General features: G+C 43.0%; 2 protein-coding genes and 1 long non-coding RNA gene across 6 annotated transcripts in view; 1 reads left to right on the top strand and 2 right to left on the bottom strand.

Annotated features, from left to right (window-relative positions):
• The window catches only part of RABEP1 (rabaptin, RAB GTPase binding effector protein 1), a 43,412-nt gene extending 37,007 nt beyond the window's left edge, over positions 1-6,405 (bottom strand). Inside the window, exon 1 of the mRNA XM_032129860.1 lies at positions 6,280-6,405. Within this exon, the coding sequence (XP_031985751.1) occupies positions 6,280-6,313 (34 nt within the window). The 5' untranslated portion in view covers positions 6,314-6,405. The remainder of the gene's footprint in view (positions 1-6,279) is intronic.
• Positions 6,406-6,419: 14 nt separating this feature from the next.
• Positions 6,420-23,162, top strand: LOC116453900. Of its 4 annotated transcripts, none has more exons than XR_004243964.1 (5): positions 6,420-6,505; positions 12,199-12,365; positions 15,777-15,828; positions 16,360-16,489; positions 19,407-23,162. It is a non-coding gene; the product is annotated as an uncharacterized LOC116453900 (long non-coding RNA). The 4 variants fall into 4 exon arrangements; XR_004243963.1 differs by having other exon boundaries at positions 16,360-19,534; positions 19,898-23,162; XR_004243962.1 differs by having other exon boundaries at positions 18,717-23,046.
• IFT22 (intraflagellar transport 22) lies at positions 22,943-26,318 on the bottom strand. Its single transcript, XM_032129867.1, has 5 exons — positions 26,222-26,318; positions 25,922-26,001; positions 25,751-25,840; positions 24,909-25,111; positions 22,943-23,971 (listed from the first exon to the last, which is right to left on the bottom strand). The coding sequence occupies exons 1-5, from the start codon at positions 26,258-26,260 to the stop codon at positions 23,823-23,825; spliced, it is 561 nt and encodes a 186-aa protein (XP_031985758.1). The 5' UTR covers positions 26,261-26,318; the 3' UTR covers positions 22,943-23,822.
• Between the last annotated feature and the right edge of the window lie 397 nt (positions 26,319-26,715).

The following is a 26,715-nucleotide window of genomic DNA, read 5'->3' as shown; positions in this document are numbered from 1 at the left end:
TTGACAAAAGATGCAATACAAACCACACAGTCTATTCAGGTCACTGGCTTAAAGGCATGGGAACACCATTAGAATCGACAAAGCTGGTTTGGTTTGATCCCCAGGTAATCCTTCCCTCTCACCTCCAGGCTATTCCCTCTGGAATACACACAGTTAACGCTACCATTGCCTTCCACTTATCGATTCCAATTCACTTTGCCATGTATAACTTCTACCTGTTACAGCATTTTCGCTGCACGGTTTTACTAAAAACCACTTTCAGAAACAACATGATAAATATTAATAAAATCCCACCCAAATTAAAATTTCTTCTCAGGGTGACTCACCACAGTAAGGCAAGGTGCTTTTGGCTTACTAAGTAACTGAAAATCAGACTGCTGGGGTTTTTTTTACTCCAAGATTCTGGTTAGTTTTCAGTCCCTAAAGCAGCCAGACACACAAGACAGGGCCCTTAACTGCACACAGAACCAAATGAGCAGATCACAGCACTGCTGTTTCCTGTCCTGCAATCTACTGATACCAACTTTCAGAACCACTCTGATAGTCAAAAGATGGGATGCTTCTATTTTCTACCTCTATTTCCAAGAGGCATAAGTTAACTTTCAGCAATTATTTTTTTGCAATCGGTGAGGCACTTAGCTACTTCAGTTTATAAATAAAGATACCAAGGTATTAAAGAATTAGATGTCAGCCAACCTCATGATTAGGTAACCGAAGTTCACTGCCTCAAAATTCTACAGTCTGTTCTGAAAAAACACTCAGAACTTGATCATGTATACAGCAGGGCTGGAAAGCAGATGAGTAGTTCTCTATACCAAGAGTAAAGCACAAGGAGATCCTCCTTCCTTAGTAACAGAACCTGGAAAGCTGTTAAATAAAAAAAAAATATATTTCAAAAAGAGCAAATAAGCTAAGATTCAGCACAGCTAGGGAGCCATACTGCTTGGAAAAGACATTTTTTCACTGAGGAAGTTTGCACAGTCATGCGAGTTTTTCTAGAAGAGGAAGAATGGAGGGATGGGTATGATCCCACAGAGCAGAGCAAGGCCTGGAGCAGCCAAAACAAGGGCAAGGTCCAGGGGACACCCACAGACAGGAAGTTGCAAAAGACAAGGAGAGCAATATTAAAGAAGCTGAGGTGGTGGCCGGGAAGGAGGGCTGAGGAAACCAGAGGACTTGCTGAAGAGCAGCAGTTGCCCAAGACGCAGTCAATGACTGGGTGTTTGACCAGAGAGGGAGCAAAAACCTGAGACCGAAGAGCAAGCAAGGCCACATTTCTGCTGCTCCGCTGTGTGAAGCAGGAATTGCCAGAGGAGATGGAAACAGACCTAAAGGTGACTCAAAAGCTTTTATTTTCCCCCTTCATTGTATTGAAGGAATCAGGCCTGGGAAGAGAAGTGTAGGATAGAGACAGGAAGGAGGGAAGCACCATCACAAGTCAGCTGAACACCAAGGGGAGTTGTGGCTGACAGAAGGAGACATGAATGGGAAAAAAAAAATACACGCAATTCCTCATTATATCAGCAGTCATGCTGCAGTTCTGCATTTTTAAGGTGCTACAGGCACTGCTTAGAGAGCAACAGGACAACTCCAAAGTTTTCTCAAGCACCAGGTATCTTTCAGGTAAAAAAAAAACCCTCTTCCTTCTGGAAGACACAGAAATATTAACCAAGGGTACACTGCTCACTTGTTCTTCCTATGCCAATTTACACAAAAATATCAGATGATTTAAAGTTTTCCAGAGATAATTCATCATCATGCTTAATTGACTATACTATGACTAAAATGACACAATGCTTACCCTATTTATAGAATAAATTGCAGAGGGTGCCATTAACTCAGCCACCACTAAATCAGATGCTAAAACCAACTCTGCAAGTAAAGGATGAACCACAGAGAAGTACCAGACCTTTGGTGTGAAACAAGTTCCTCTGAACACACACAATGGCTTTCACAGCAGCCTGGTTAGTAAGCGCTGCTTATCAGTGTTACCTGTTCTTATCTTGACAGACTTCAGTCAGAGTAAAGCCATAATCTCAAACTCAGGCTTTTTTTTTTTTTTTAAACTACATATTTGGTATTTTTTAAGAAGAAAAGTATGTAGTTAAAATACTTGAATTTATGATAGAAAACTTCATATCTGAGAAGCACTTTTTAATAAAATGCCTGGAGTGAAAGCCCAGCAAGTCTGCCAGTCAACCATCACCCATAATGAAGCCTACGGGATTTGGTCTACTCCCACAGAGAGAAGTTGTTTGGTTTAGCTTCTTGAAAGTTTTAAAACAAAGTTCCTTCTTCAATTACTTTCAAGGGAGTGCATACAAACTAGTTTCACAGTGGGAATCCAGTCCACCCACCAAGGCTGTGGGAAAGCAGCTAAGAGCATCCCAAGGCACCAGGAAGGGAAGAAAACACACTACTAAGTCCATCTTCTCTGTGACAGTGGTGAAGTGGCCAAGAAGCAATTAAAAATGGGCAAAGAATTTCTATCTTCCAGTGTCCAAAATGCAAGAAAGAGTCGGTCCACAGGTTAAAGCATATTCGTTGTGCCTTCTGGCAGATCAACAGGTAATGATAAATAACATGGTCATGGTATTTTTCAAAATTAAGAGATTTGCAATTTGACTTTGACAGGAAAACAGACACTCTGAATGTGGATATTCCCACTTCAGAGCAAACTGACCTGCTGACCAGATCAAAACTTCCCTAGAAACAATAAGAGGAGGAAACATGTACATTCAAGGTATCTGTTTTGTTTTTTAAACCAAATTCCAGATTTGTCCACTAAAATGACAGAAAAGCACACAGCCTAAAAAAAAAAAAGGTGTGAATATTTGTGCTTTAATTAAAATATATGTTTTATTAATATCAGTAACTATTGAATAGTAACAAAAAAGGACCAAGCAAAATGAAAGTGAGGGAAAAATTTTTTTGCCTCTTAGAAAGTACCAACAACTTTGAAGTTACTCCACAAGAGGTAAGAGTTTGACATTTGACAGTTGCATCAACAACGCGAAGCCGAACATCAGCACTCACAGCCAGTCCCCTATGAACCACACCTAGCTTGGAGATGAGTAATAGCATTTTTAGATACTTTAATTTTATTTAAAAGTGATATACATACAAGAAAAATAACTAGAAATGTAAAAGCACCGAAGGTTTTTTAGTTAATTTTCTGTGTGACATCCCTGACCTCTCCACCATCATCACTCAGCCCCTGGGGTGTGTGACAGTGACAGCAAATCCCAGCTCTTGTTGGGATCCTGAATTATTGACACAGGGACATAAAGCAGATCACGGCCCTGCTGGTGGCACCAAAATCAATATGGCAACATCCTCCAATCTTCCATCTACAGCCGAGCAGTTCTCTCCACTGAGAGCTGGCACAGCTCCCACCACAGATACTTTTTACTGGCCTAAGTTACTCCAACACTGGATCAATTCTTTGTGCCAGCAAATTCTTACTAAAATATCTGATAGACTGTGCCATTAACAGTTTATCACTGAACAATATCAATGGATATGTTAATTATCAATCTGACTGTACTAATGGTTTAAGTTTAGCGCAGTAAGAAGAGTTTAATAAGTGGCCTATCATTCTAATTCACTTTAGTATTGAAGAAATAGTGTTTTATGTTACTGCAGTTCCTTCATTGAAATGTTTTCCAGAAATGAGAAGGGGAATTATACTAAATCCTGAGCACTCTGATAGGGAAAAACTACGCCAACACATTTTGTTTGGTAACCTTACATTCAGAGAAGGCAAGCACCCAGATCCAAACTAAACCCAGGGAGCCTGAGAGGTTTCAATTTTTAATATTATATCCAAAGAAAAAATATTTTGAAAAATAAGGTGTTACTGCTGTGGTAATGCAATCTAGACAATGCATATAAATTAAAATCTCCCCAAAAAGCCCCTTGACCAGGATCAGCAGGCAGCACACACCTACTTGCAGCACAGGTCAACATCACGAGCTCACAATTCACAGCACACAGCCAAGGGCTGCCCTCGGCCTCTCTGCGATCCTTATCATATAGAAACTCTGTAACCCCACACACCAGATTAAAGGGTTATTAACATTTCCACTAATCCAAAGTACAAAGCCAGGGTAGGACACAACGCCCATTCTTTTCCTATTTCTCTGCACTATTCCTTCCCCTATACTTGGGCCCATTTTCATTTCAGTACAGGCTTTAGAATAGAAGACAAATTCTACATTAATTCCTCTCTACCACAGTAGAGAAAGTAGTTCTTTTATACTTGCTTTCCACAAAACAAATCATAGTTGATGTGGCTTGCATGAGTAAAGAATGCATAAGTTATTTATAATCAATACAAGTAATTATAAAAAGCCATTATTTTTCCTTAGGGGAACATACTAATCCAGTTCTATTTTGTCCCATGTAATCTTAAATCAGAGGTTACGCTACTCCTTTACGCAATAAATTCAGTGCAGACAACTAAAAATATTAAATAATTCATTTCTTGAATTTTCTCCACATTGAAATAGAACAGTTTCAAGGCACACTTTTGGCAAGTTACTTAGGAAAAAAAAAAGCCAACACAGATGAGAACAACAGTATAGTAATCAAAGTGGATAAAAACCCCCAAACTGGTCCTATGGCTGCCAAAGGAGGATGGGGAGAGGAGCCATTTTGGGAGCTCCAATTCATTAGTGTAGGACACAGCAACCACTTTCAGAATCCATCCAGCTTTCAGCCCATTCCCTCATCTACAGCATCCTCGTCTCCCCACAGCTAGGGAGAAGGAAAAAGACAGCAATCCATGCCTCTTGTAAGACAGACTTCACCAACCTATCAAACCACTAAATTTACTTGCACCTCTTCACCTTCCTTTTAAACAACAACAAAAATATATCCAACGTGGATCTTCAAATACACTACAAACCTACAACTACCTTTCCTGTTCAAGAGGCACCCAACATTTGTACACTGCACAGTTCCCCTGCACACCTGAAGTGAGACAGTCTGCAAGAGCCAAGGAGAAAATTTGTTGGAAGTTGTTCTGCAGCTCTCAGAAGAACAGGCTGAAGAACAATAAACAATGGTTATTCACCACAAAGTACAGGAGAACAACCCCTACCAATGCTGACCTTACAAGCATGACAGCAGAGAAACTCACCTTCCCCTCAGTGCTCTCGACGGACAAGCAATGACTGACCTTAATGTAGGGAAAACCCCACAATCTAAGCACCTTCATCATTAAAACTTTTAAAAGGCAGGCTGAAATCCCTGAGGATAAGCACTTTCTCGTGTAACTCCACAAAAAGAAAAAAAAAAAAAAAGCCCACGCAATTCCCTAGACATGCATAATTAAGAATACATCATTGCCCTTTTCTAACAGAGTGCTTTCCCAAGGAAACTCAACTGCTCTCTAAAAGAGGAGAGCCCTGGCCTAGTCCAATGGCTGGGTAAGCACCAATCCTGAAGGATTCTGCACATCTCTCCACTTCTCCTATATCTACATTACGACCAGCCTAAACTTAAAATCCTTGCTTTCCCCACCCCTTCCCATACATCCCATTCAGTAAACACTGTCCCTTCAACCTCACCTTCCAAGCTAAGCATTACCTACAGCTTTTTTACATGCACACAGTTCTGTAACCTATTCCAAGGTAAAAAACGTCCACAATTCCTCTCAAACCAGAAAGAAATAACCTTTCCACAGCAGCAACCTTCCAGGAAACCTTAGCTTCCTTCTGCACAGGTACGTACCACCTTGAGAGAAGATCTGTTATTTTCTTTGTCTTTTGCAGCAAAGGAATGCACTGTTCTCACTACACATCCCGACCTGAACCTTCCGAGGTACCTTTTCGAACACAGCCAAACATCCCCCGCCGTGACCAAATCAATGAGGAGTCCCACCCGCCGGATCCATGTCTACCTGGATACATCGCCACCCTTCTCCCCTCCCCTGTCAGGGCGGGGAGGCCTCGTCCCATCGAGCCTGGGCTCCCGTTCCCCGGTGGCAGCGCGTCCCTCCCAGCGTTATCCCCGCTCCCTGCGCGCCGGGAGCCGCCCTTGCTCTACATTTACAGCCTAAAAAACCACCTGCGCTGCCTCCCGCCCCCTCCCAAGGCCTTCCCGGCCGAGCTCCTCGGAGCGCTCCCCGCTCCCTCCCGGCGGGTCCCCGCTCCGTGCGGGCCCCCCGGACCCTGCCCGGCCGATCGCGCCCAGGCCGCCGCCCTCGCCCCGCGGCCGGCGCGGCTCTCCGGCGAGCCCGGGGGTGCGCAGGCCGCGCCGCCGCCCCCGCCTTACCTTCGGTCGGGGCGCTGGGGCCCGGCTGGGCCATGGCTCGGCGGGCGGCGCCGCCGCGGCCTCCTCCGGGCGGGGACCGCTACGCCACGGGCAGAGAGACGGGAGCGGCCGGGCCGGGCCGCCGCCTCCTCCGCCTCATCCTGACAGCGGCCGCCGGCGGCGGGAGGGGAGGACGGGCAGGAGGAGGAGAAGCAGCAGGAGGAGGAGCCCCGCGCAGGCGCCCACGGTGAGACACGGGACCGGCGGCGGCCGCCGAGCGGGGAGGGACCGGGACCGGGACCGGGATCGGGATCGGGACCGGGACCGGGGACCGGGGACCGGGGACCGGGAGCGGAGACTGGGGGTAGAGATAGGGAACATGAACCGGAACCAGGGACTGGGAACAGGGACAAAGGCCGGGAACCAGAGACAGGGGACAGGGACAAGGAACAGGGACCGGAATCGGGCACAGGGACCACATACTGGGAACAGGGACCGGGACTGGGTACAGGGACAGAGACAGGGATAGGGACCGGGAACAAGAACTGGGAGCAGGGACTGGCAGCAGGATGAGGGTGGCGGTGGCTTCTCCCGGGTCCCTGTCCGGGCTGGCCCCTTAGCTCCGGGCAAGGGAAAAATCCCCGGGCCTACAGCCCGAAGGCATAATTAATGTTTATTATTCAGGAAGTCGCTTTGAGCAACACCAACAAATTCTGCCCTGTAATCACAGAATCACTGAGGTTGGAAAAGACCTCCTAGGTCATCGAGTCCAAGCTGAGACTGACCCCCACCTTGTCACCCCGACCGTGGCACTGAGTGCCACATCCAGTCGTTCCCTGATGTGATGACCCATCCTGAAGGGGATGGAAGCACCCAAGATTCATAAATCCTTGTGGACAAAAGGAACCTCAAAAGTCAGAGGGTCAGCAAACAATCAGAAAGTTTTATTAGTAAATTATTCCACACTCGGCATGGAAATTGGTATGTTAGCCCTTGGCCTACTTTTAGTTGTCACACTTGTCACACTAACAGTGCAGCTGTGACTGGGGTGGGCAGTGGAATGAGCCTGTCCTGCCTTCCCCAGCACCCATGGTTGGGCTGTGTTGATGAAGGTTTAGTCCTTTGATGGGTTTTAGTCCTTCCACCTAACTGGGAGAACATGTCTGAACTCCAGGTTTTGCCAATACAATAGTAGATCTACATCATTTGAGCACATGTAAAATTGCAGAAGGCAGAGTTGGAGGAGAAATTACAACACCAAGTCCTTTCAAGGGCAGGATCTGTTACAGCTCACTTTTCTTATGGCTTGCATACCCTAAAATGAGTCACTTTCAAACTGAATCTCACTTGCTGCCACAGTCTTTCAAGCCTTGCTGCCAAAGTACATGGTATAGCAAGGCAGGGGATTCTGCATTTCCTACTAAATTTTTGCTCAGTTAAGCCAAATGCAATCCTGAAAGAGGGAGTCTTTGAAAATTATTCCATTTTGCCCTTTTTGATCAGTTGAGGTAAATCTTCTCAGTCTTTGCCATTGTAATAAAGCAGGCTTAAACTAAAGACTTCATTTTTCTGTGTTCCCAAATTGAGACATGCAGGGCTTTCTTCATGGAAATTTGGAGAACCCAGAAGTGTCAGCTGCTCACAGGATTGCTGACTTAGTGACAGGTGATCAAAGGATGAAGTATCTATCACTTGAAGTACATTTACAAATTTGTTAGCTCCTGCTTAGACTTTTTTATAAGTAGCTGGATGTTACAAGAATTCAGTGCATGAATCTCTCTGAAAATCTAGTCCTGAGTGTAGGAACTGAGCTCTTGAAACTCCACCCTGGTGTGTGTTCATATGAGTACCCCAGAGCACCCATATTAGCAGCTAACTTCATCATGTTCATGTTGAGGCAAAACTCTGACACATTTTGGTTTGTCCAGGATCAAACTCAGTGCAGCATCACTCCTGCTGCAAAAAGCAAGTAAGATAATATCAAGCTTGATATCTGTTATACCTACAAGTGCTTATTAAGGGAAGAATATAATTTCACTTTCATTCCTTCCATAGACAGGATATTGACTATTGGAATTGCAACATTTCCAAGTCTCTATCAGAACTCTTGAGCTTACATTCTAAATGGGTTTTATATGTAGTTTGAAGAATATAAAAACTCTCAAGGGGCTTGTACTTTTATTTTCCCTTCTTGTTCTTCAATTTAGAGCTGTATGAGCTTTATAGGCGTGGCTCTTATTTAATCTTTCTCCTCTGGACAGTAATTGGACTTGACAGAGGTGAAGGTTTGTGTGGTATCTAATAGACTGTCTTCCAACCTGGAACAATTGAGTAACTTCCTCTGTGCCTCCCAAAATGTCCCATTTAATTCTACTCACTTGGAGTTGTTATAGCCTTGATCTCAAAGGATTTCCCAACATGATTCAGCTAAATCTTAAAAGAAGTAAAGAAGGTTTAGCAGCAGTTTTCAGTCAGAGGAACAGGTCTTGCAGCACAGAACCAGCAGAGACCAGAAGTCCTGAATTCCAGTCCCCGTGGTGCAAACGTTAGCCAAGTGCAGTATTAAGGAATCAGTGACGCAGGTGAGCAGAGACTATTTCTGGAATAAGCTTCTCCAGAAATAATGCTCCTAAAATCCCATGAATTTTTATCAAATTTACTTGGCCTAAAAGCCTAACATGGGCATTTTCAGCATCAGCACCCCAAGCAGCAGACACGTGCGAATGGAAGATGCATCTTCCTGGAGAGCGTGTGCTGTGTCAGTACAGGTGGAGGAGTAGCTGTCACCTTGCACTCTGCCTGAAATTTAATCCTGCAGGCTCATTGAAAAAGAGGAGTTTGCAGGTTCTGTTTGAACAGTAACATCCAGGGACAAGCACTGAGTGTGAACACACAGTGGTTGCTGGAGACCAGGAGGAAAATGAAGGGGACTGGGGTTATTTGTTTGCAAAGAGCACATTGAAGTAACTCACATAACATATCTAGGAGAGAAGAGGTATTTTCATTTTACTTGAGGAAAATGAAACAAATAAGTGGAGAAAGAGCTTATTAAATCTGTTTTCCTAATAGGTCTTATGGTTGATTGACTTCTGTGCTTATGGCTGCTCAAGTTCCAGATGAAACTTTCCCTGCTTATTTTTTTGATCATGTAGAATGATTTTTCTCTTTCTGTGTCTTTGCTTTTGCCTTTTTTTTTTTCTTTACTTGGGGCACTTTAACCTCAACTGAGGCATCTATTTTCATGAAGCTTTGAAGAATGTAATTATCATTGTCCTTATCTGTGACACTAGTCCCAGATCCTGAGGCTGGTTGAGTTACCCTGGCTATGTCCCAGCTCCATGTCAGGACAAGACCCAGTTACATACACTGTGCTTTCCACAAAGTGCACAGCTTTGGGGGGAGTCCCTGCACACTCCAGCAAGTCCCTCTTTGTGGGGGATTAAAGGGCCAGGGCTGTGATCAGCATGGGGAAGAGCATGATCCCAAAAGCTTTGTATTCACAGCAAGTTTGGCTAATAAATGCAGAGTTAATTCCTTTTGTTTAGAGTGATACAAGATACTATTGTTTTATATGACAGCTAAGCCAATTCTACGAAACCCAGAGTCTTTAAAAAGATAAACTAAATTTCTGGACTTGCAAGGCCAAGTCTGCATCTGGTGTGAATCCAGTGGAAACAGGCTGATATGTGGGAACTGAGAAGCTGGCCTGTAGCACAGAATCAAATTGGAGATCCAAAAGGCCCTCTGAAGTGCTGTTCCCCATGTCTGCTGCTTGACTGGCCATGAAAAAGTTGGATTCTGTTGTGCCCTTTATGGTGGGAGTTTGCAGTGAATTACAGGCCCTGCTCCCAGTGTAGTTCATCTCTTAAACCACCCACTGCTTAATTGAATTAATCCAAGAAAGCTCTGTAACGAGGTGGATTTGGAAAGCGGCTTTGTGAGTTGCTAAGGCTAAACTCCACTGCACCCACAGGGGAAGAGAATTGCAGAACTCGGGGCCCTCTGCCTCAGCAAGTCGGAGATTTCATCTCCCCCACCTACTCTACCTGGAGGTGTTACACAGTAGAGAGTTGGGTAACAGTCTCCATTGGCCAAACCATGCAATGAAATAATTGGAGAGGAATGTATCAAGAATGTTTCAGATGTTAAAAGGAAACATGTGACCAGAAAAAAATGTGTGGTTTTAATCCCAGGTGAAGCCTGGGGAAGCATAAGTCACACACATCTTTAAGGAGGGACTCAGTGGTGCAGGACAGTGAGGCTTGGCTTCATTCCAAAGGCAAGTAACAGCCTTGTCCTGCTTGCAAAAGAGAAGAGGAAAACCAGAATTTATTGCTTGCACTGTATGTATTTCTAGGTCTGCCAGATTTTGTCTACTGTTTTTCTCACTTTTTTTTTTATTGTTTAAAATAAACTGCTCAGTTTCCTAAATTTTAAATGTTTATTTTCCTTCTGTTGAGATCGATGGGTCATTAGCATTAAATATTGGTTCTGCAGCTAGGAGTGTTTGTAGGCTTTGGTCCTTTCTTTTTAAAGCAAAGCTTTTGGAGAAAATTTACATTCATCTAAGTATTACCATAAAGAGGCTGGTTAAAAATCCCAAATTAGTCATGCTTTTTGCTTCAAAAGTTATTCTGGAATGCAAGGAATTCAGTCTGGAACAATTACATTATTTGCGATGGTAACTTCTTAGCGAACCCTGGAATAGTTTATGTGGTTAAAAACCTTTTCAAGAGCAACTGAAAAATAATGTTATCCCATCTATTGTTTAAAGGATTCCATGTGGTGCAGTTCTTTGAATATATGGGGAGAAAATGGAGCCAAAAATGAAAATTTGGCAGACAAAAAATCGAAGTGCTTGCATTGGCCCTAAATCCAGATATATACACATTAATGATCTCATTTGAAAGATGTCTATATTAAGATCTTAAAGGTCTCTGTATTCCCAAGGGACAAGCTCATTGAATATTGTGATATACCACGAAACGAAACAATTTTTCTTACTGCAAAATAACCAAGGAATCAGAAATTCAGTCTGTGTGAGTAACAAAGGGCACATTAAGAACACAGTCTTTTGGGTAACCTTGCTCAGCAGTACATCAGAATTGCCATTGCAGGGAGGCACAACTCTGCTTTGTGCTTACACACTCCTTCCTGGGAAGATCTGAAAATATGCCATACCATGTTCAGCCCCACTATACCTGCACTAACAAAGTTATCTCCACACACTGCAACTACTGCAATACCCAGTCCAGCATCTTCACTTGAATCACTGCTGAAGGCACACTTGGACAAAGGCTCCCTCCTGCCAGCTCTGTTATTGCAGCAGGAGGCCACAGCAGAGGAGAGAGGCACCAGCAAGGCCCATATCAGTCACCACACATTTATCAGACCTCACCAAGATAACCCAGCGTGGTCCAGCAGTGGGGACAACGAGGGCAGTGGGACCCCAGAGAGAACTCTCTTGCTTTTCACTTTGTTAATGAGATTATACTTTTAAAAAAACCCAAACCTTAAAATAACAACAGGGTTTCTACTTCTTGAGGCTGTTTTACATGTAAGTACTGCCTGTAGTAGCATTTCTCTAAGCAGCAGCCTGTGTGAGCAGTAGCATCTCATGCACTCAACTCCCTAATCTTGAGGTGGCCGGTTCGTTAACCTCGATGAGATGAGTCATGTCAGATCTGCAGGACTGGGCCATTTATCCGATTTTCTTCCTCAGAGGCACAAGCAGCTCAGTTATCCATAAATTCTAATGGTCTGCAATGCCCACTTGCCAAGAGGAGGGAGTGTTGCAAGCGCTGTAAAATTCATTGTCCCGTGTGTGTCGTATTAAATGGTGTAGCCAAAAGATTTCCATGTTAAGGCTTCAACAGCCGTGCTCATTTTGGAGTGTTTTGTTCATCCAAGCACTGTTAACCCTCAGCTTGTCTCTTTCAGAGCTGTCTTTGGAGATATTTAGAAGGACAATACCCAAGAAGACTGAGCAGGCTTTGTGTAAACAATGGACCAGGCAGCTGAAGAGCTGTCATAGGATTTCAGGGGATCACCCAATCTGTGCAAATCCTTCAGATGAGCAAGCCCACCCTCTGAACTGTTTAATCCAGGTAGGATGGCTGGAAAGTGTAATTCAAGGCCTTCCTCCAGGTGGGATTCTTCAGTGATTTCTGAACCTTTTCTGGGGCTGTGCTGATTTCTGCCTAGCCAGAGGTGGTCCAATCCAAATACTTATCAATACAAGTTTAAATCCCACATTGTAGGTCAGTTTCTTTATTTTGCTAGAGTGCCTTTTCCAGACCTATGTCCCTTAGATGCAGACACACAAAATATTTTGTACTTCTATGGCACCTTCCATTGAAGAAAGAGCCTTTTAGAAGAGCTGGAAGAGAAGGAATTATCTCCAATTTACAAGGCTGAGCAAACTCAGAGAGGCAGCCTGATTTGCCTGGGATGCACAAAAATCAGCAAAAGAAAGGAAAAAAGCCTGAATATTTATCTCCTATCTCCCTATAGCTTTTTTTGCCATAAAGTATATTTCCTTTTCTTGTTCATTACATCTTTAAAAATACCACAAATCTTCTGACCTTCTATGAAAAATAACCAAAGACAAACATCTGGTGTAAAATTAATATTTCTTAGCAGGCAAAAAGATCAAACAAACTCATTTTCTGTAGAAGAGAAGAGTCTGATTCTCTCGAAAAGCTGAGATCGCTTCCCTGCCTCACTCAGGCAGCATTAAGAAGCTCCTTTCTCCTCTGAGACCACAGGAGGTTTCACATTATGTTGCTAACCTCCCTCAGATCATCCCCTCCATGCACAATCCCAGTCACATTTACATGCAGACGTAATGTCACTCAGCCCACTTTATGCCACTTACATCTCCCTCGTTGCTATGGGGAACATTGATAAGGAACCAATTAGCAAATAAAATATTTGAGGCCGAATGTGAAAGCCACTGCTTGGTGGATGTGTGTGTCATAGGCAGTGACATTTCACTTGGCATTTGTCCTTACCTAGCTGAGCTTCTTCCACTGAAGCCTCGGCTACATTCTGTGTAGTCAAAACATGCTCTTCTTGGGATTTAGAGGCTTAGACGTGCAACTGTATCTGACCCCGGGGAATTTTTACAGCTCTCAGGAGAAGTGGGATTGCTTGGAAAGCGCTTTTGCGGCATGAAAGTGCCAAGAGCACCATCCAGTGCCTGAGCTGAGTAAACACACAAGAACTCGGTGGCGTTGGGACAGAGGCAGCTCTGCTCATCCCATGGTCCAGCTGCACCTGGAGCAGGTGCAGGAGGCATAGAAAGAGGCTACAGTCAGTTATAGAAGGAACTTACAAGGGAAGGCTGGCAGAGATGTCAGCCTTTCAGGAGGACAGCAGAAAACCTAGATGGTCTCATCTTTTAAAGAAGAGCTCTGTTCTGAGTTGGAGTTACCGACTGAGGGAGCAAAAGATACAAGGAAGGAGGAAGTGGAGGTGGCAATAGATGGGGCTGGTTAAGAAAAGTAGGTGAATTAAATCCATGATGGAAAGGAGCTACTGCAGAGAGAGAAAACTGAGCCAGATACTTATCCTGTTATCCTTCCCCTTTGCAGAGTTGAATCAGCAGAAAGAGACCAGGAGGGTGCAGTGGCAGCTGAGAAAATAAGGGAGAAGTGACCTCAGCTTCCACTGCACAGTCTCAACAGCCTGGTATTGTTTGACAAATGTAGGCAGTTCTGGATTTCAAGAATTAAAATAATTTGGAAAAAGGTTTTGCACAGATGTGTGCAATAAGTAGTAATTTTTACTACATATGGCTACAGGCTGTTAATGGGCTAGAGAGAAGCAACTGAGGAGAACAAGGAGTCCATGAGGCTGAAAAATGGGCACAGGCAAAAATTAACGTTATCTATAGAGAAGTGAACCCAAATAGATGTCCAGGAAAAAGGATGCAACTTTTCCATGGACTAGTAGCTGTGCAATAATCTGTGGAAGCTCTAGGTAAGCAAGGATATATGAATTTGGTATATTATGAACTGGATATTTCTTAATCAGGGATGCAGAGTGCTCCAGTTTAGCACAGTATTTGTGATAATACATCATTAATATATCCTCACTAAAACAAGACTGGGTATAATTTAGAAATGCTGCAATCCAAGACAGCTCCTTTGTTGTGTTCAGTGTTCCCAGGAACAGCTTAGCATGTGTTTGCTCTTACTCTTTTTATATTGAACTTGCAGAGCAAAAGTCACTTCTTTGATTAATATTAAGCAGTGTTTTGTTTGTGCCCTGTGGCAGAAGTGCCCAGATGGAGTGGGTTGAGTACTGAAAATACGAGAAGCATTTAATGTTCTGTGGAGCTCTGTTAAAGTTGTCTGAATATAACATCTACTATCAAATCTTTGGATAAATCAGTTTCTGCGAGTACTTGGACTTGCTCTGGGTCTGTGCTTTGTTCCAGCTTTACATTCCCTCTCTTCCTTCCTTGTTGCTAGAGCCAATAGATGATGGTTTATTGCCTGGTGCAACCCATTAAAGTCCCTTTGTTGTGGCTTGGCAATTAGTTGAGCAGAAGGAGTGTAAAAATCACTTTGACATCTGTGGGGTTGAAATTGCAACACCGACTTAAGATTTCCCTGGAAGGTTTTTTATCTGTCCACAAGGTGATGGAGAAAGAAGAAAAGAAAGGTTATCCAGAGACTTTGGAAAGATATTGTCTGACGTGTCTGCAGTGGGACCCCGTTTGAGAGCCTTTGTCTGCATAAAACGTGCCTGCCCACCATAGGGCCCTAGTGGGGAATAGATCCACGCAACATCTCCCTGCCAGGGAAAATGAGTGCTATCCCACAGCTCAGCCTTTCCGAATGCCACTGCCAGTCCAGCCTTATGTGCTAGAAAAACTCCTGTGGAGCTGAGGAATGTGAAGGGAAAACAGGAGCTGTTGGTGTGTCATAGGACTGATGCCGCTCACCAGATGGAGGTGCCCATATTTCAGTCACACAACGCTCCACAGCCCCAGTGTTCCCAAACTCATCCCACTGCTGGGCACAGGCAGGAAGGGCAGGCTCTCACATCACCAGCTGTGACTGCAGAGGCGAATCAAGGGCTGGTGCATATGGACCACCCAATTTAGAAGGGTTTGAGATGAATCCTTTCACTTTAGGAAATGTTTCAGCTACTGAAGGCCGAGTACACAGAGCTACCGTTACTCTGGCTGAGACTTTGGACATTTGGCTTCACTCTTGCACAGATTTTCCTATGAGTGATATTTTTTCCTGTAAATTTTATCAAATTTACCTGCTCAGAGGCTCTGACTCCTGGAGCTAGGACCAGAGCCATGAAAAAGCACCAAATGGGAATTCCTAAATTGCGTTCAGAGTTTTGAAGCAACTGTTTCATGTGTAGTAACCAAGAAAAATGTTTCACAATGTAACATTTTATGCTACTAAGAAAATAAGGTATTTTGAGTTGCATTCCTTTAAGATGTCTTGCTATGTTTAAAGTGCTGGTTTTCCTCTCTTTTGTCTTGTTTTCAGGCTTGATACATCAAGAAAACTTCAGAGGAGTTATTATTGCCTCACACCAATGGTAAGGGGAAAGAGAAGCAAGTTATTCATGTTTAATGTTGTTTTGTGCCAGATGTTTTGCTGGTAGAAATCCATAGCTCCACAGGCACCAATTTCTTCAGGATCTGGAATGTCTGACACAATTTCTTTCTCCTTTCTGGATGGTCTGTAAAGGAAGCTGCTTGATTTTGCAATATTGAATATTCATGCTGAGAAGTTATAAGCAAAAACAAAATAATGAGAGACAGGGTCTCTAATAAGCTTCCTGTCACATGAAGCTCTGGTTCTGGTGAAGCAGATGTGGTTGCTGACTTGTTTCCAAAATGTTTGTTGAGTGGTGATTAGATTCTGTCATACTGATGTTATATCTCTGTGATCTCATTCAATACAAGTAGTTCTGCAAACAGTGAAATATTTTTTTCCTATGGATTTATATCTTGGATTGTGTTTAGGCATGGATTCTCTGATATTTAATGGGGATTGAGCTCATTTTAGCCTGTTTCTTCAATGAGAAATGAATAATCTGTCTTAACTTGGCTGTCTATTTTCACAGAACTTGCAAGCATTAAAAATCATAAAATTTAAAAATCTGAGTGGGAATTATGAACCAGTTTCAACATTATGTGGGGCCAATTCATATAAAAAACATAAACATGAGTCTCATTGTCTTACAAAAGCAAAAGGTAAGAATCAGTCTTTATTACTTTGTATTTCCACATTACCTGCTTGATTCTGTTCTGGTTTATTTGTGATCAATCATAGAAGATATGCTTTATTTATAAAGCTGTATAAAATATGGGACTTTTTGCCACATTGAATCTGTATGAAGACATCATTAATTTATACTTGTTACAGGCCACATAAGAGGTCACATTCTCTTTTTATTGTCCTTGCTGGAGCATGGGAAAGAGGTGTCATGATTTTAACTTACATGCTTGCACAGGCAAGTGCAGAGAAAACTAATTCTAAAGGAACAATTATCTATTCTATCACCAGTTCTGGAGAAGGAAATGTAGAATTAAAAGTTATCTTTTGGGTTGCTGAGTCCAGTCTTCTGCTTCTGCAGTAAGCCAAGTTCCCAATCTTTTTCACAAACAGCTTGTGCTATTCAAAAATGTGCTCTTTCCTCTTTGCTGTCTCTCCTATCCTCCCAGTTTCCCACTTTATATGGTGTTTCTTCCAGATTTTCCTTCTTTTGATGGGAAAAAACCTTTTAATTTCCATGGTCAGTTTAGGCATGTTTTTCTTGTTCTGTGAAATTCCTAAAAAATTCATTACTGCAGGTACCCATGTCTGTATAGGGAATAAGGGAGGAAAACCCTTATAAGAGGACAGAAAATCTACACTTGGGTAAATCCTTAAGACTCAAGTCTGTTGGCAACTAGGCTTTAATAGCACTTAGCATAAAGTGTTTGTGTATCTAATACTACCAGGTTTTTCTGGGACTGGCAAATGAATTATTTAGTAATGGAAACTGCATGTGCATGTTTTGGCTTCTGTAGGTTCATGTGATAGAAAACTGTAAGAGTGTCTGGAGGGATCACAACTGCCCAACTTCGTGTCATAGACCCCATGTCTTAGCAGGAATCAGAAATTCCCATTTAGCTGAGTAGAAGAGAGAGAACAGAGTGGCAACTCCCAGCTTTTATTGCTAATGCTTTGTAAAATAACATTTGTGGTCTGTAGATTCAGTTCTGTGCAGGTCTGTGTGACTTAAGATTTATTACACCACTTCATATTTGTGCATCTCTCTCCAATTCCTGGATATGAAAGAAATTAAAGGTCCAAAAGGCTACCTTTACATTAATAGATCCAGAAATACCCAATATTTAACTTCCCTGGACAAAGGAATTGCATCGAGGGCTGGCTTGTCCTGTTAGCATGTGACAGTGTCAGCCCTGTGTGCTGCAAAGCTTCATGGAGCCTTAGAGAATAAAAAAAGAAAAAAGCCAATGAAAAACAGATGGAGTTTTCATTAGATATCACTTTTAATGATCTGCTTTAAAAGCAAAGATACACCATTCTGAGCAGAACGGCCTCATAATAGCTGTGTTTGGGTCCCAGGCTCATTAACTTAGTTACAGATAAGCAAGACTGCAAGATCTTTGTATCATTAGAGGTTCCAGTCAAGCTTGCCTACCATTATTAGAATTCCAAACACAGCAGAACTATTTTGGAGCCTTAACAATAATTTATCCTGAAGATGTATCTTTATTTAATGATTCAGGGTTGTTATGGCCTGGCAGTCAGTTGCTCAGTTTCTGGAGTATTACCATTTAACCTAGGTCAGGATAAAAATGCTGGAATATCCATTGCAGGGCAGACCTGAGAGCCTGTTCTTTACAGTCCACTTGTGTGGGACTCTCCCAAATGGTGTCACTGGCTGTGAGGGCTGACCCCAGCAGTCTAGAAAACCTGAAGATCCCTCCTAAAAAGATGGACCCTGCAATCTGTGCCTGTCGGTACTAAATCAACTTTTGACATGTAAAGAACAATGCAATCCCAGGGTTTTAGGAGTAGATGCTTGCTGGCAAACCACAAAAAATGCTTTTGTCTGGAACTCATGGAGCAGTAACATAGCAATGGAGGGTGTACCCTTGTCTGTTATTCCCTCTGAGCAATTTCTCAGAGACATGTTACCAGGATTCAGATAGATTACATGGAACTAGGGGAGAAATAGGCTTTAATTTCCTTACAAAGGGAGGGAGAGACAATAGAACTCAGCAAAACATGTGGCTTTTTTTTGTTTGTGTCTGAGAGTTATGTAAGCAAAACCCAGTGCCCATCTTCAGGCAGTACCCTCTAAAGTGAGACTCACGTGAGAAAATTTGTGGTACCTTTCTTCTGGTATGAGTTGAGAAAATTGCTTTATTTCCTCTGCATATGTGTAAATACAACCTTTGTCTTCAGCTGATCTCCAGATGGGGCGTACAAATCAGAATCCAAGTTTCTCAAAGTTCAAGGAAGTTTGGAGCTGATGTTCTGGTTCACTGCCACCTCTGCAGAAAAATACCTGCATGAATAAAAAAGAAATAAGCCTCCTGTTTTCATAAAAGAGGGACTACAAGGATCAAGCCCAGTGACAGTCTATCACAAACTGCTAATTAAACACTGTTCTGAAACCAGGTTTTTCCCTCCCTGTTAGATAACTTCTTCAACTTCCAGACTAGAGTTATTGGTTGACTAGTTTGTTCACATAGAGTATTGTGCCAAAGCTGCCTTTTAGTTTAGATTATTATAAACAAAGAGAATGTATTAGATTTCCTCTGTTTTTTGTGTCTTTCAGAAAAAAGAAAAAAAAGCTTGTGTTCAAGGTCAAATTATTCCCACATACAATTCAAGGGTGGGGGAAAATAAGCAAAAGGAGAAGATGGTAAATGAGTGCTTTATATTTAGGTTTGTGTACCTTAGTTAGAATGGTCCAGCCCTTTATCAACAGCAACCCTGCTCTTCTGATGGCTCCTGTTACCTTATGTCCAAGTAAATGCAGTCATTTTTCTTTCTTTGTGGTTTATTTGCAGACATCAAGCATAACCCCTTGCTATGTTGCTGGAGTGAAAAAACCAACACTTCTTATGCAATTGTTTCTTTCTTCTTTAGCCATTCAGTGGCCTTTTCTTGATTCGGTGGCCTTTTCTTGATTCAGTGTATCTTTCTGAGCATGGGTGGCCAAACCTGAACACCACTTGAACAAGTCAGTTCCATCATACTGGTGATTCCAGCACAAGGTGAGAGGTTCCCAACTGTTTGTGAAGAATTTTCACAGGATGAGTTCTCAGCAAATTCTGAGCAGGTGCCTTTCCAAGGTATCTGGTTATACAACGCTCAGTCACCCAAGGGGAAACTTGTCCTAAGTAAATAACCTGTGTGCATCAATGCAAAAATGCAAGTGACAAAGGGCTTGCTTTGTACATGGGAATTCATCCCTGAACTGCTCAGAGTAGCAGCACATGGTGTCTGGTACTCCCTGGTGCCATGGTATCCATGTGTGCACGAAGAGCACCAACTAAAGCTTAGGGAATTACTGCTGCAGTGTTTCTAGCACCTTGGGGAAGGCAACTTCTCAACAAGGTAAATTGGTATTTTGGCAGATCTTTGCTGTACCAAGTGTTCCACCAGTGAAGAATTCTGGAGAAGTGATAAGAGAAATACAACTGACCTCCAGAGCAAGGCACTCCTGTTGAAAATTGAGTCATTTAAGATCTGATTTTAAGAGGTCCTGGATACCTTCTAGAAGTTGCTTTGTAAAGCATCTGCATGTCAGCACCCTACATATTTTAAACTGAACATGCAAAACCCCAGCATGGATGGGCACTCTTCAATGTGGGGGCCTACGTGACTCCCTTTTAGTCACTTGGCAACACAATAATAGAAATAGGAACATGGGATTTCTTATGTCTATTGTGTCCATTAGAACAATACTGCTGAGAGCAACTGAGACCAAAGGCCTGGCCTTCAAAATATATGACTTGAAAAGAAAGCTGCATTGTTTTGGTAAGGTCCAAATGTATTTCATTCAGCTTTGCTGCTACTCCCAAAGCTTAGTTGTAAACAAGTCACACATCTGGGTAGCACTGTCTTCATCATCACCAGGAATTACTGGCTTCACAATGTTGTGTGCAGAAAACAGCTTGAGAGAGATAACCTGAGCAAACTCTTATGATTGAAGAGTTTAAATATCTTCAGTGATCAGTCTGCAAAGTAGCCACAGTCTTTAACTTTATGGATGTAACCCTGAAGTCTTGAAATTCTGCATTTTAGCCCTGCAGGGTTCCTCTGATTCTGCTCCCTATCAAATTTCCATGCTAACTCTTTGTCCAGACAGGTCACTTGTCCAGAGCAATGATGTATGAACTGCTCTTGTGGGAGGTGAGTGTGAACTTGAGTAGAACTCACGGACAGCTATCAAGAGTTTTGTAGCTATACAGCAATAAAACTTTGAAAATCATACCTGTATATCATAAATAAAATGAAGTAAGTTCTCAGGATTATCATTACTCAGTGCGAAGTGACAAAATAATGTTGCACCTGAATAACTTCTGTTGAAGTGACAGATTGTTTTCTCATTGCATGGTTGGCATATCCTGGAGACTTTGGATTCTGCACTGTGGAGGCTGAATTTATTTGAATTAATTAATATTTAAAATGTTCCATGCCCCTGATTCCAGCCTCAGTTCCCAAAACAGAAAAGTTCCCATGACAGAAAAACCACTGGAACAAACAGCCACTGAATTCCAGTATGGACAGGGATCCACAGAATGGGACAGAGAACTTGGAGACTCCCAATTTGTGCACAGCTGATACAAAGCCAGGGTTCGGGGTTCAGGGCTGCTGACAGGATGAGAAGGGGACATGATCTGTTCACTCTAAGAGACTGAGGACACCTGGAGAAGACTACATTCTGGAGGAGTTGACAGACTTCACCAGTTGTCTGCCTTCCTCTTCTTGGAAAGGCCATTCCAAAAAGCCTTTGCAAACTTCCCAGCGTGGTAGTAAAGGCAAGGTCCTCAGCGTGGAAGAATAAAATAAAGAGTGCTCTTGCTGCAGAGCTGCTGCTCTCTTCTGTTCCTAAATTGTTCCTACTCTTAGTCAAACCCACAGCTTGCCAGCTGATTCATGGCTGATTACCACATGCTCTCAGTTTCCTTTACACTTGCCTGGCACTTCCTTGGCCTCCCAAGCAGAAATCTGGACAGAGCACAGAACAGCCCCTTACCAAGAGACACAACTTGCACCCCACAGCCTGAGAACACCAGGATGTGGCATCACTCGGAGCTCTGCAGGCCCTGAGAGCTCCAAAAGGCAGAGACAGAGACCCAATGTGTGTTCCTTGGCATTCTCACACCTCTCTCTTAACTGGGTGTCCCTGATGGCCTCCTTCATAAATCATTAATAAAAGATACTTTGAATAAATACTTTCTCTGTTATCTTCTCCAGTACGAAGGATTAATTTTGCATGAGTCTATGCCTTTACTGTTCTTCACCAGTGACAGAAATTAATCTCTTGGCCAGATTTTATGAATGATGTTCCACATTTATTGTGTATTATGAACTTTTTGGATGATATAAAGACAAGTCTAGGCATCTGTCTTTGGTTCTAACACTATTTTTCTTCTGTGATGAACAGTGTACTGCAGTCTATAGATACCTGTAATTTACAACCCTTTTTTTGAGTTTAAAGTAAGATCATGATTAACATTTTATATGAAGCAAGGTGGTGAACAAGAGAGTTCATTGACATTTCAACCCTGGAATCACCCAAACACTGTTTTACATTCCAAATAAAATACTTGGTGGGTTTCACACCAGTCTTTTATCAGTGAATATCACAATGTTGCTGTTGGGGAGAACTGAATTTATTAAGGCAGTATATTTTAAAAATTGGCTCCAGCACCACACAGCTGGCAACAAGGAAAAAGTAATCTAAGGCAGCATGTACAAAACTGTTCTCTAGTTAGACTGTGAATTTTCCAATAACTGCCTCCAACAGACCACCCTACGACACTGACTGCAAGCACAGAAAGCCTGATTGTTCAAAAGTCATATAAATAAAATGTAGATGATGAAATGCCAACCTCCCACTATTCACCTCCAACCTATTCTTTTCATCTTTTTCTGCTTATTTTACTTGTTTCTTTCCTGGTGTCCTTCCTCTCACTGATGTTTTCCTTCTGTACCACCCTCTTTGCCTCCCAGAACCAACTGTAGCTTTTAGCTTTAATGGCAGAACAGGAACTGGAACTGTTCAAAGATCTTTCATTCTTTCACCTCCTGCCCCCTTTGCACAAGGACAGGCTACTCACTACTCAGAAAAAAACTACGAAAATAGGAAAAATAGTAGAGTAATTAACCTGGATCACTGAAAAACCCAAGAATCTCTCACTCCTGTTGTCTTGAACTAAAATACATGAAGAACTTCCTGGTTTATAACATACTTTCTCTAAAGGATGTTTTCTGAAAGCCAGTGTCAATGTGGTGTAATTTCTTTGGCTACTTGGGTCCAAGTTTTTGTAAATGTCTCTTGTTGTAGGCTGAATGTACTACAACTTTATCATTATTTTCCTTACTAAAAATCAAACAAGTTGCTAAGAGTTACACAGACCCATAATTAACTTCCCCATTAAGAACAGAAAGGATGCATTTTTAAAATGTTTTTATTGCCTTAGTAATGCATGTTACAAAAAAAATGTCTTCTGCAGCAAAACACACGAAGAACAGGGATGAGTACAAACCAAACAAATCAGAAAGTAAATTATCTATGAAACCACTTATTTCAATGCAACAGGGAACAGTAAAAGTTTTGAAACAGCTTTTCGTCCTCTGGAGATTGCAGAACTAATTGGAGCTCCTGACACAAGTCAAAATATTGCACTAAACCAAGACTTAAATTCCTTCCTCCCAAAGAGGCCTAAACATTGTCCTCACAACATGTTTATTTTGTTGGAATAGAAGAGAAACAGTCCAGAGAAAGACTGCAACCTGCTCTGTCCTGCCAAGGCAATGGCTGTGCAACGTGCTCTCTTCAAGAGAAAGAAAAGGACAACTTGGAACATAAAAAAGTGGATTCCACACCATGACTGCTTGTCAGATCTCTATTCCAATCAGTTTGCACTGACTTCCAAAGACAAGACTTCTCCAGCAACCCAGCTAACACGAGCACTTTGCCCAGATGCTTCAGCAGAACTCCAAGTCTTATGCTCTGTCAGGCTTCCTTCTCCAAGCACCCCTGCACAAAGGAATTCTGAAGCCACGACCCATATTCTGTATTTTGGTCCACACTAACATAGTAACACCTTCCTGTGCCTCTGATGCCGAAGTGCAGCTACAAAGTTACTCGAATTCCTAGATGTGCAGCCACCTCCTTGGCACGACAGTTCACCTGACGTCAGCACTTGTTTACAGACTGAAGTATTTGTAGCCTGACAAATTCTCCTTGGGAAGGTCTGTTCACAGGCTAGTATAGCTTACAAAGGGAAAATCATATTTTTTCTTCCTTGTTCAGTATTTTTTAAAATATTATGAGATAATTGACATTTCTTCCCTCTCTCTGCTCTCATTCATTATGGTGATAATGCTTCTGAAGTACTTGATAAATTCCATCCGAACATCTTCAGGATCTTCCTCTAAGTTGGAATGTATCAATTTTAGCTTGTTCAGTGGATAAGCTTTGAAAGTAAATAAAAATAATTAGTTATATTGCTTTTATAAAAGAAATATTCACAATCGAGGTCATGAGACAGCTCATGCTGAAGTCAGCTAGAATTCAGTGATACACAGTGTTTGACACCCCAGATAACACAGAGCAGGACAAGAAGAAATGCAGCACAGTTTGTCAGTGCTGCAAACAAATACAGCCTACTGCCAGATTAAATTCTTCCAAGTTTATTATTATTGAAGCCTTAAGTCTGGTTTTGGTCTCAGATTCAGTTAAGCAGAATTAAAGAAATTGAGCACTGAACTGCAATTTTACTATTAAGTGATATGATAGTCTTTGAGTACTTCAAAATAATGGAATGATATTGTTGTATTAAATATGTATTAATATATTAATGCTTATAACAAACATGTGCTTGCTTGAACACTGGAACAGGTTGCCCAGAGGGAGTGTGTGTTTTCACAGCCGTAAAGAGTCACAAATAATTTTGCAATATCTAATGAACCTATTGCTAATTTTAAGATGCAGCTCGTTAGCCTTTCATTTCAAAGGGCTCCTGTTCTTTTGATTGACAAAATACAGACTTAAATGCCCTCAAAAGTGTCAGTTACCAAAAAAAATCCAATGTAAGAACCAAACTACTTCCTATTGATGAGGAAATACGGCAGTTCTAATTTCTGGCTCAGCTGCATACTCAGTTAGAGAAGCCACTCAAACTTTTCTTGCCTTGCCTTTCCTTTCCCTTTCTTTATTTTTGTGAAACAGGAATATTGCTCATCTCCTAGATGACCTTTGAAATCCATTATTTCTGTTTTTGCAAAGCACTTTAGTGTTCTTCAATCAACAGATTTAAATGAAAAATGCAAGCCACAAGTTATTAACAATTTTAAAGACACAAAGATCAATGAAAAACTCTGAGCTACAAATGGAGTTTTTCATCTCCTTACCCAAGGAGAGGTTTTCCATGTCCCCTGCACTGCCTGGCTTGTGATGTGCCACCAAGAGACACTGACTGTCAAGCAGTGGCTGCTGCTGCACGAAGCACGAGTACCACATTTCAATTTCTTTCAGGTGGCTGGGCAGCTCAGGGTTGAAGATGATTATTACACCATGAGAGTCCTTCATCAGAGCTGGCCAGCATGTTTCAAACCTTGAAAAACACAGAAAATGGCAAGACTTACAGCTGGAGAGCAGAAACATGCACTCAAACTTCCTCAAGTTTTCTTCCCTCCTCAAGAACACATTAAGTACTTTTTTAACTATAACATCAGTAACCTTGCCAGTTAGACATCATATTCCAAGTATTTTGACTTATGATAGTTGATTCCATGATTTTCTAATTTGAAGATTTGCTAACAAGGTAGAATTTAGTCAAATGCTCACATAAACCTAATTAAACATTGCCCTAAGAATGGATCTGTCCCATTCTCAATTCCATCCTTTAGAAATTTAGGCCTCAATGATACGCATACATTGTTTAAAGTCCACTCACATAATTTAAAGGAGATGAAGGCAATTACAGAGTGGGCCTCTGTCTCCTGTATCTATAACTTCATTCCAGGAGTTGTGGACTTTACTGTTCTAGTCAGTCCTTATCCAAAACAGAGTTCAGCTGTGATCACGGCAGAGAGTACCTAGTGTTTACAGCAGAAACTATAAAAATATATTGGGGTAAAGAGTCAGGAGTACTCCTCATGACAGATAACTGGTTTGGGCCTTATGTATGAATATCTTGTAAACAGAACTATTAGGATTCAGTAACCTGGAGGCAGTAACCATGCTGGCTTACTTTTGATCACCACTGCAATCCCACAGCTCGAATCGACACCCAGCTCCCTTGTTGTTCCCATTGAGGTTTGGCTTCTCATACTCCAGGATCCTGCGGAAATGATGACCAACAATGGGATATGATCCCACACGGTGGCACAGCAGAGCTCGGGGCTGCCGGGGCCTCGCTCACCTGACCCCCTGCGTCGGGCTGTAGCTGCCGATCCCTTCCGTGCTCTCGGACACGAAGTTTGCCAACACAGACTTCCCAGACTGGCAGAACGCGGGGGTGAAAGACACACGGAGGAACTTAATGTGCCAAAGCCACGACGACGGTGTTCACCCAAGCCCCCCGCGCCATCCCTCCCGCTCAGCCCCGGTGCGCGCAGGCCTGGTTCTCCCGCTTCCTCCTTCCCTCCCTCTCGCCACAGGGACCCTGCGGGGCTCGGCGGTGACGGCCGGGGGGTGCCGGGGGGTCCCGGCCTGCGCTCACCTCACGGGGCCCCACCAGCAGCACCTTCGCCCTCAGCATGGCGGGCGGCGACGGCGCCCCCCCGCGGCCGTTGCCGGGCAGCGCGCGGAGCGGAGGGAGCGCGCGGCCATTGGCTCTGCCGCCTCACGTGACGGGCGGGCGGGGCGGCGCGCGGCGGCGGCTGAGGGGGCCCGCGGGGTGTCCGCTCGGCGTCCCTTTGTGTCCCTTTGTGTCCCCGGGCCGGCCCCGCTGTGCCCCCGTTCCGTCCCAACTGTGTCCCCTTCGTGTTCCCGCTCTTTCCGCGCTCTCTTGCCTTTCCGTCCCCTTCGTGTCGCTCTCCGTCCTCTCAGTGTCCCGCTCCGTCCTCGTGTCCTCACTCCGTCCCTGCTGTGTCCCCTTTGTGTCCCCAGACTGTCCCCGCAGCGTCCCTGTTGTTCCCTTATTGTGCCCACTGTGTCCCCGCTCTGTCCCCGCAGTGTACTTGCTTCGTCCCCGCTGTCCCCGCACTGTTGCCC

The sequence above is a fragment of the Corvus moneduloides genome, chromosome 20 (assembly GCF_009650955.1).
Source record: "Corvus moneduloides isolate bCorMon1 chromosome 20, bCorMon1.pri, whole genome shotgun sequence".
In the NCBI taxonomy this organism is placed as follows: domain Eukaryota; kingdom Metazoa; phylum Chordata; class Aves; order Passeriformes; family Corvidae; genus Corvus; species Corvus moneduloides.
This window is presented reverse-complemented; position numbering and strand designations above follow the sequence as displayed.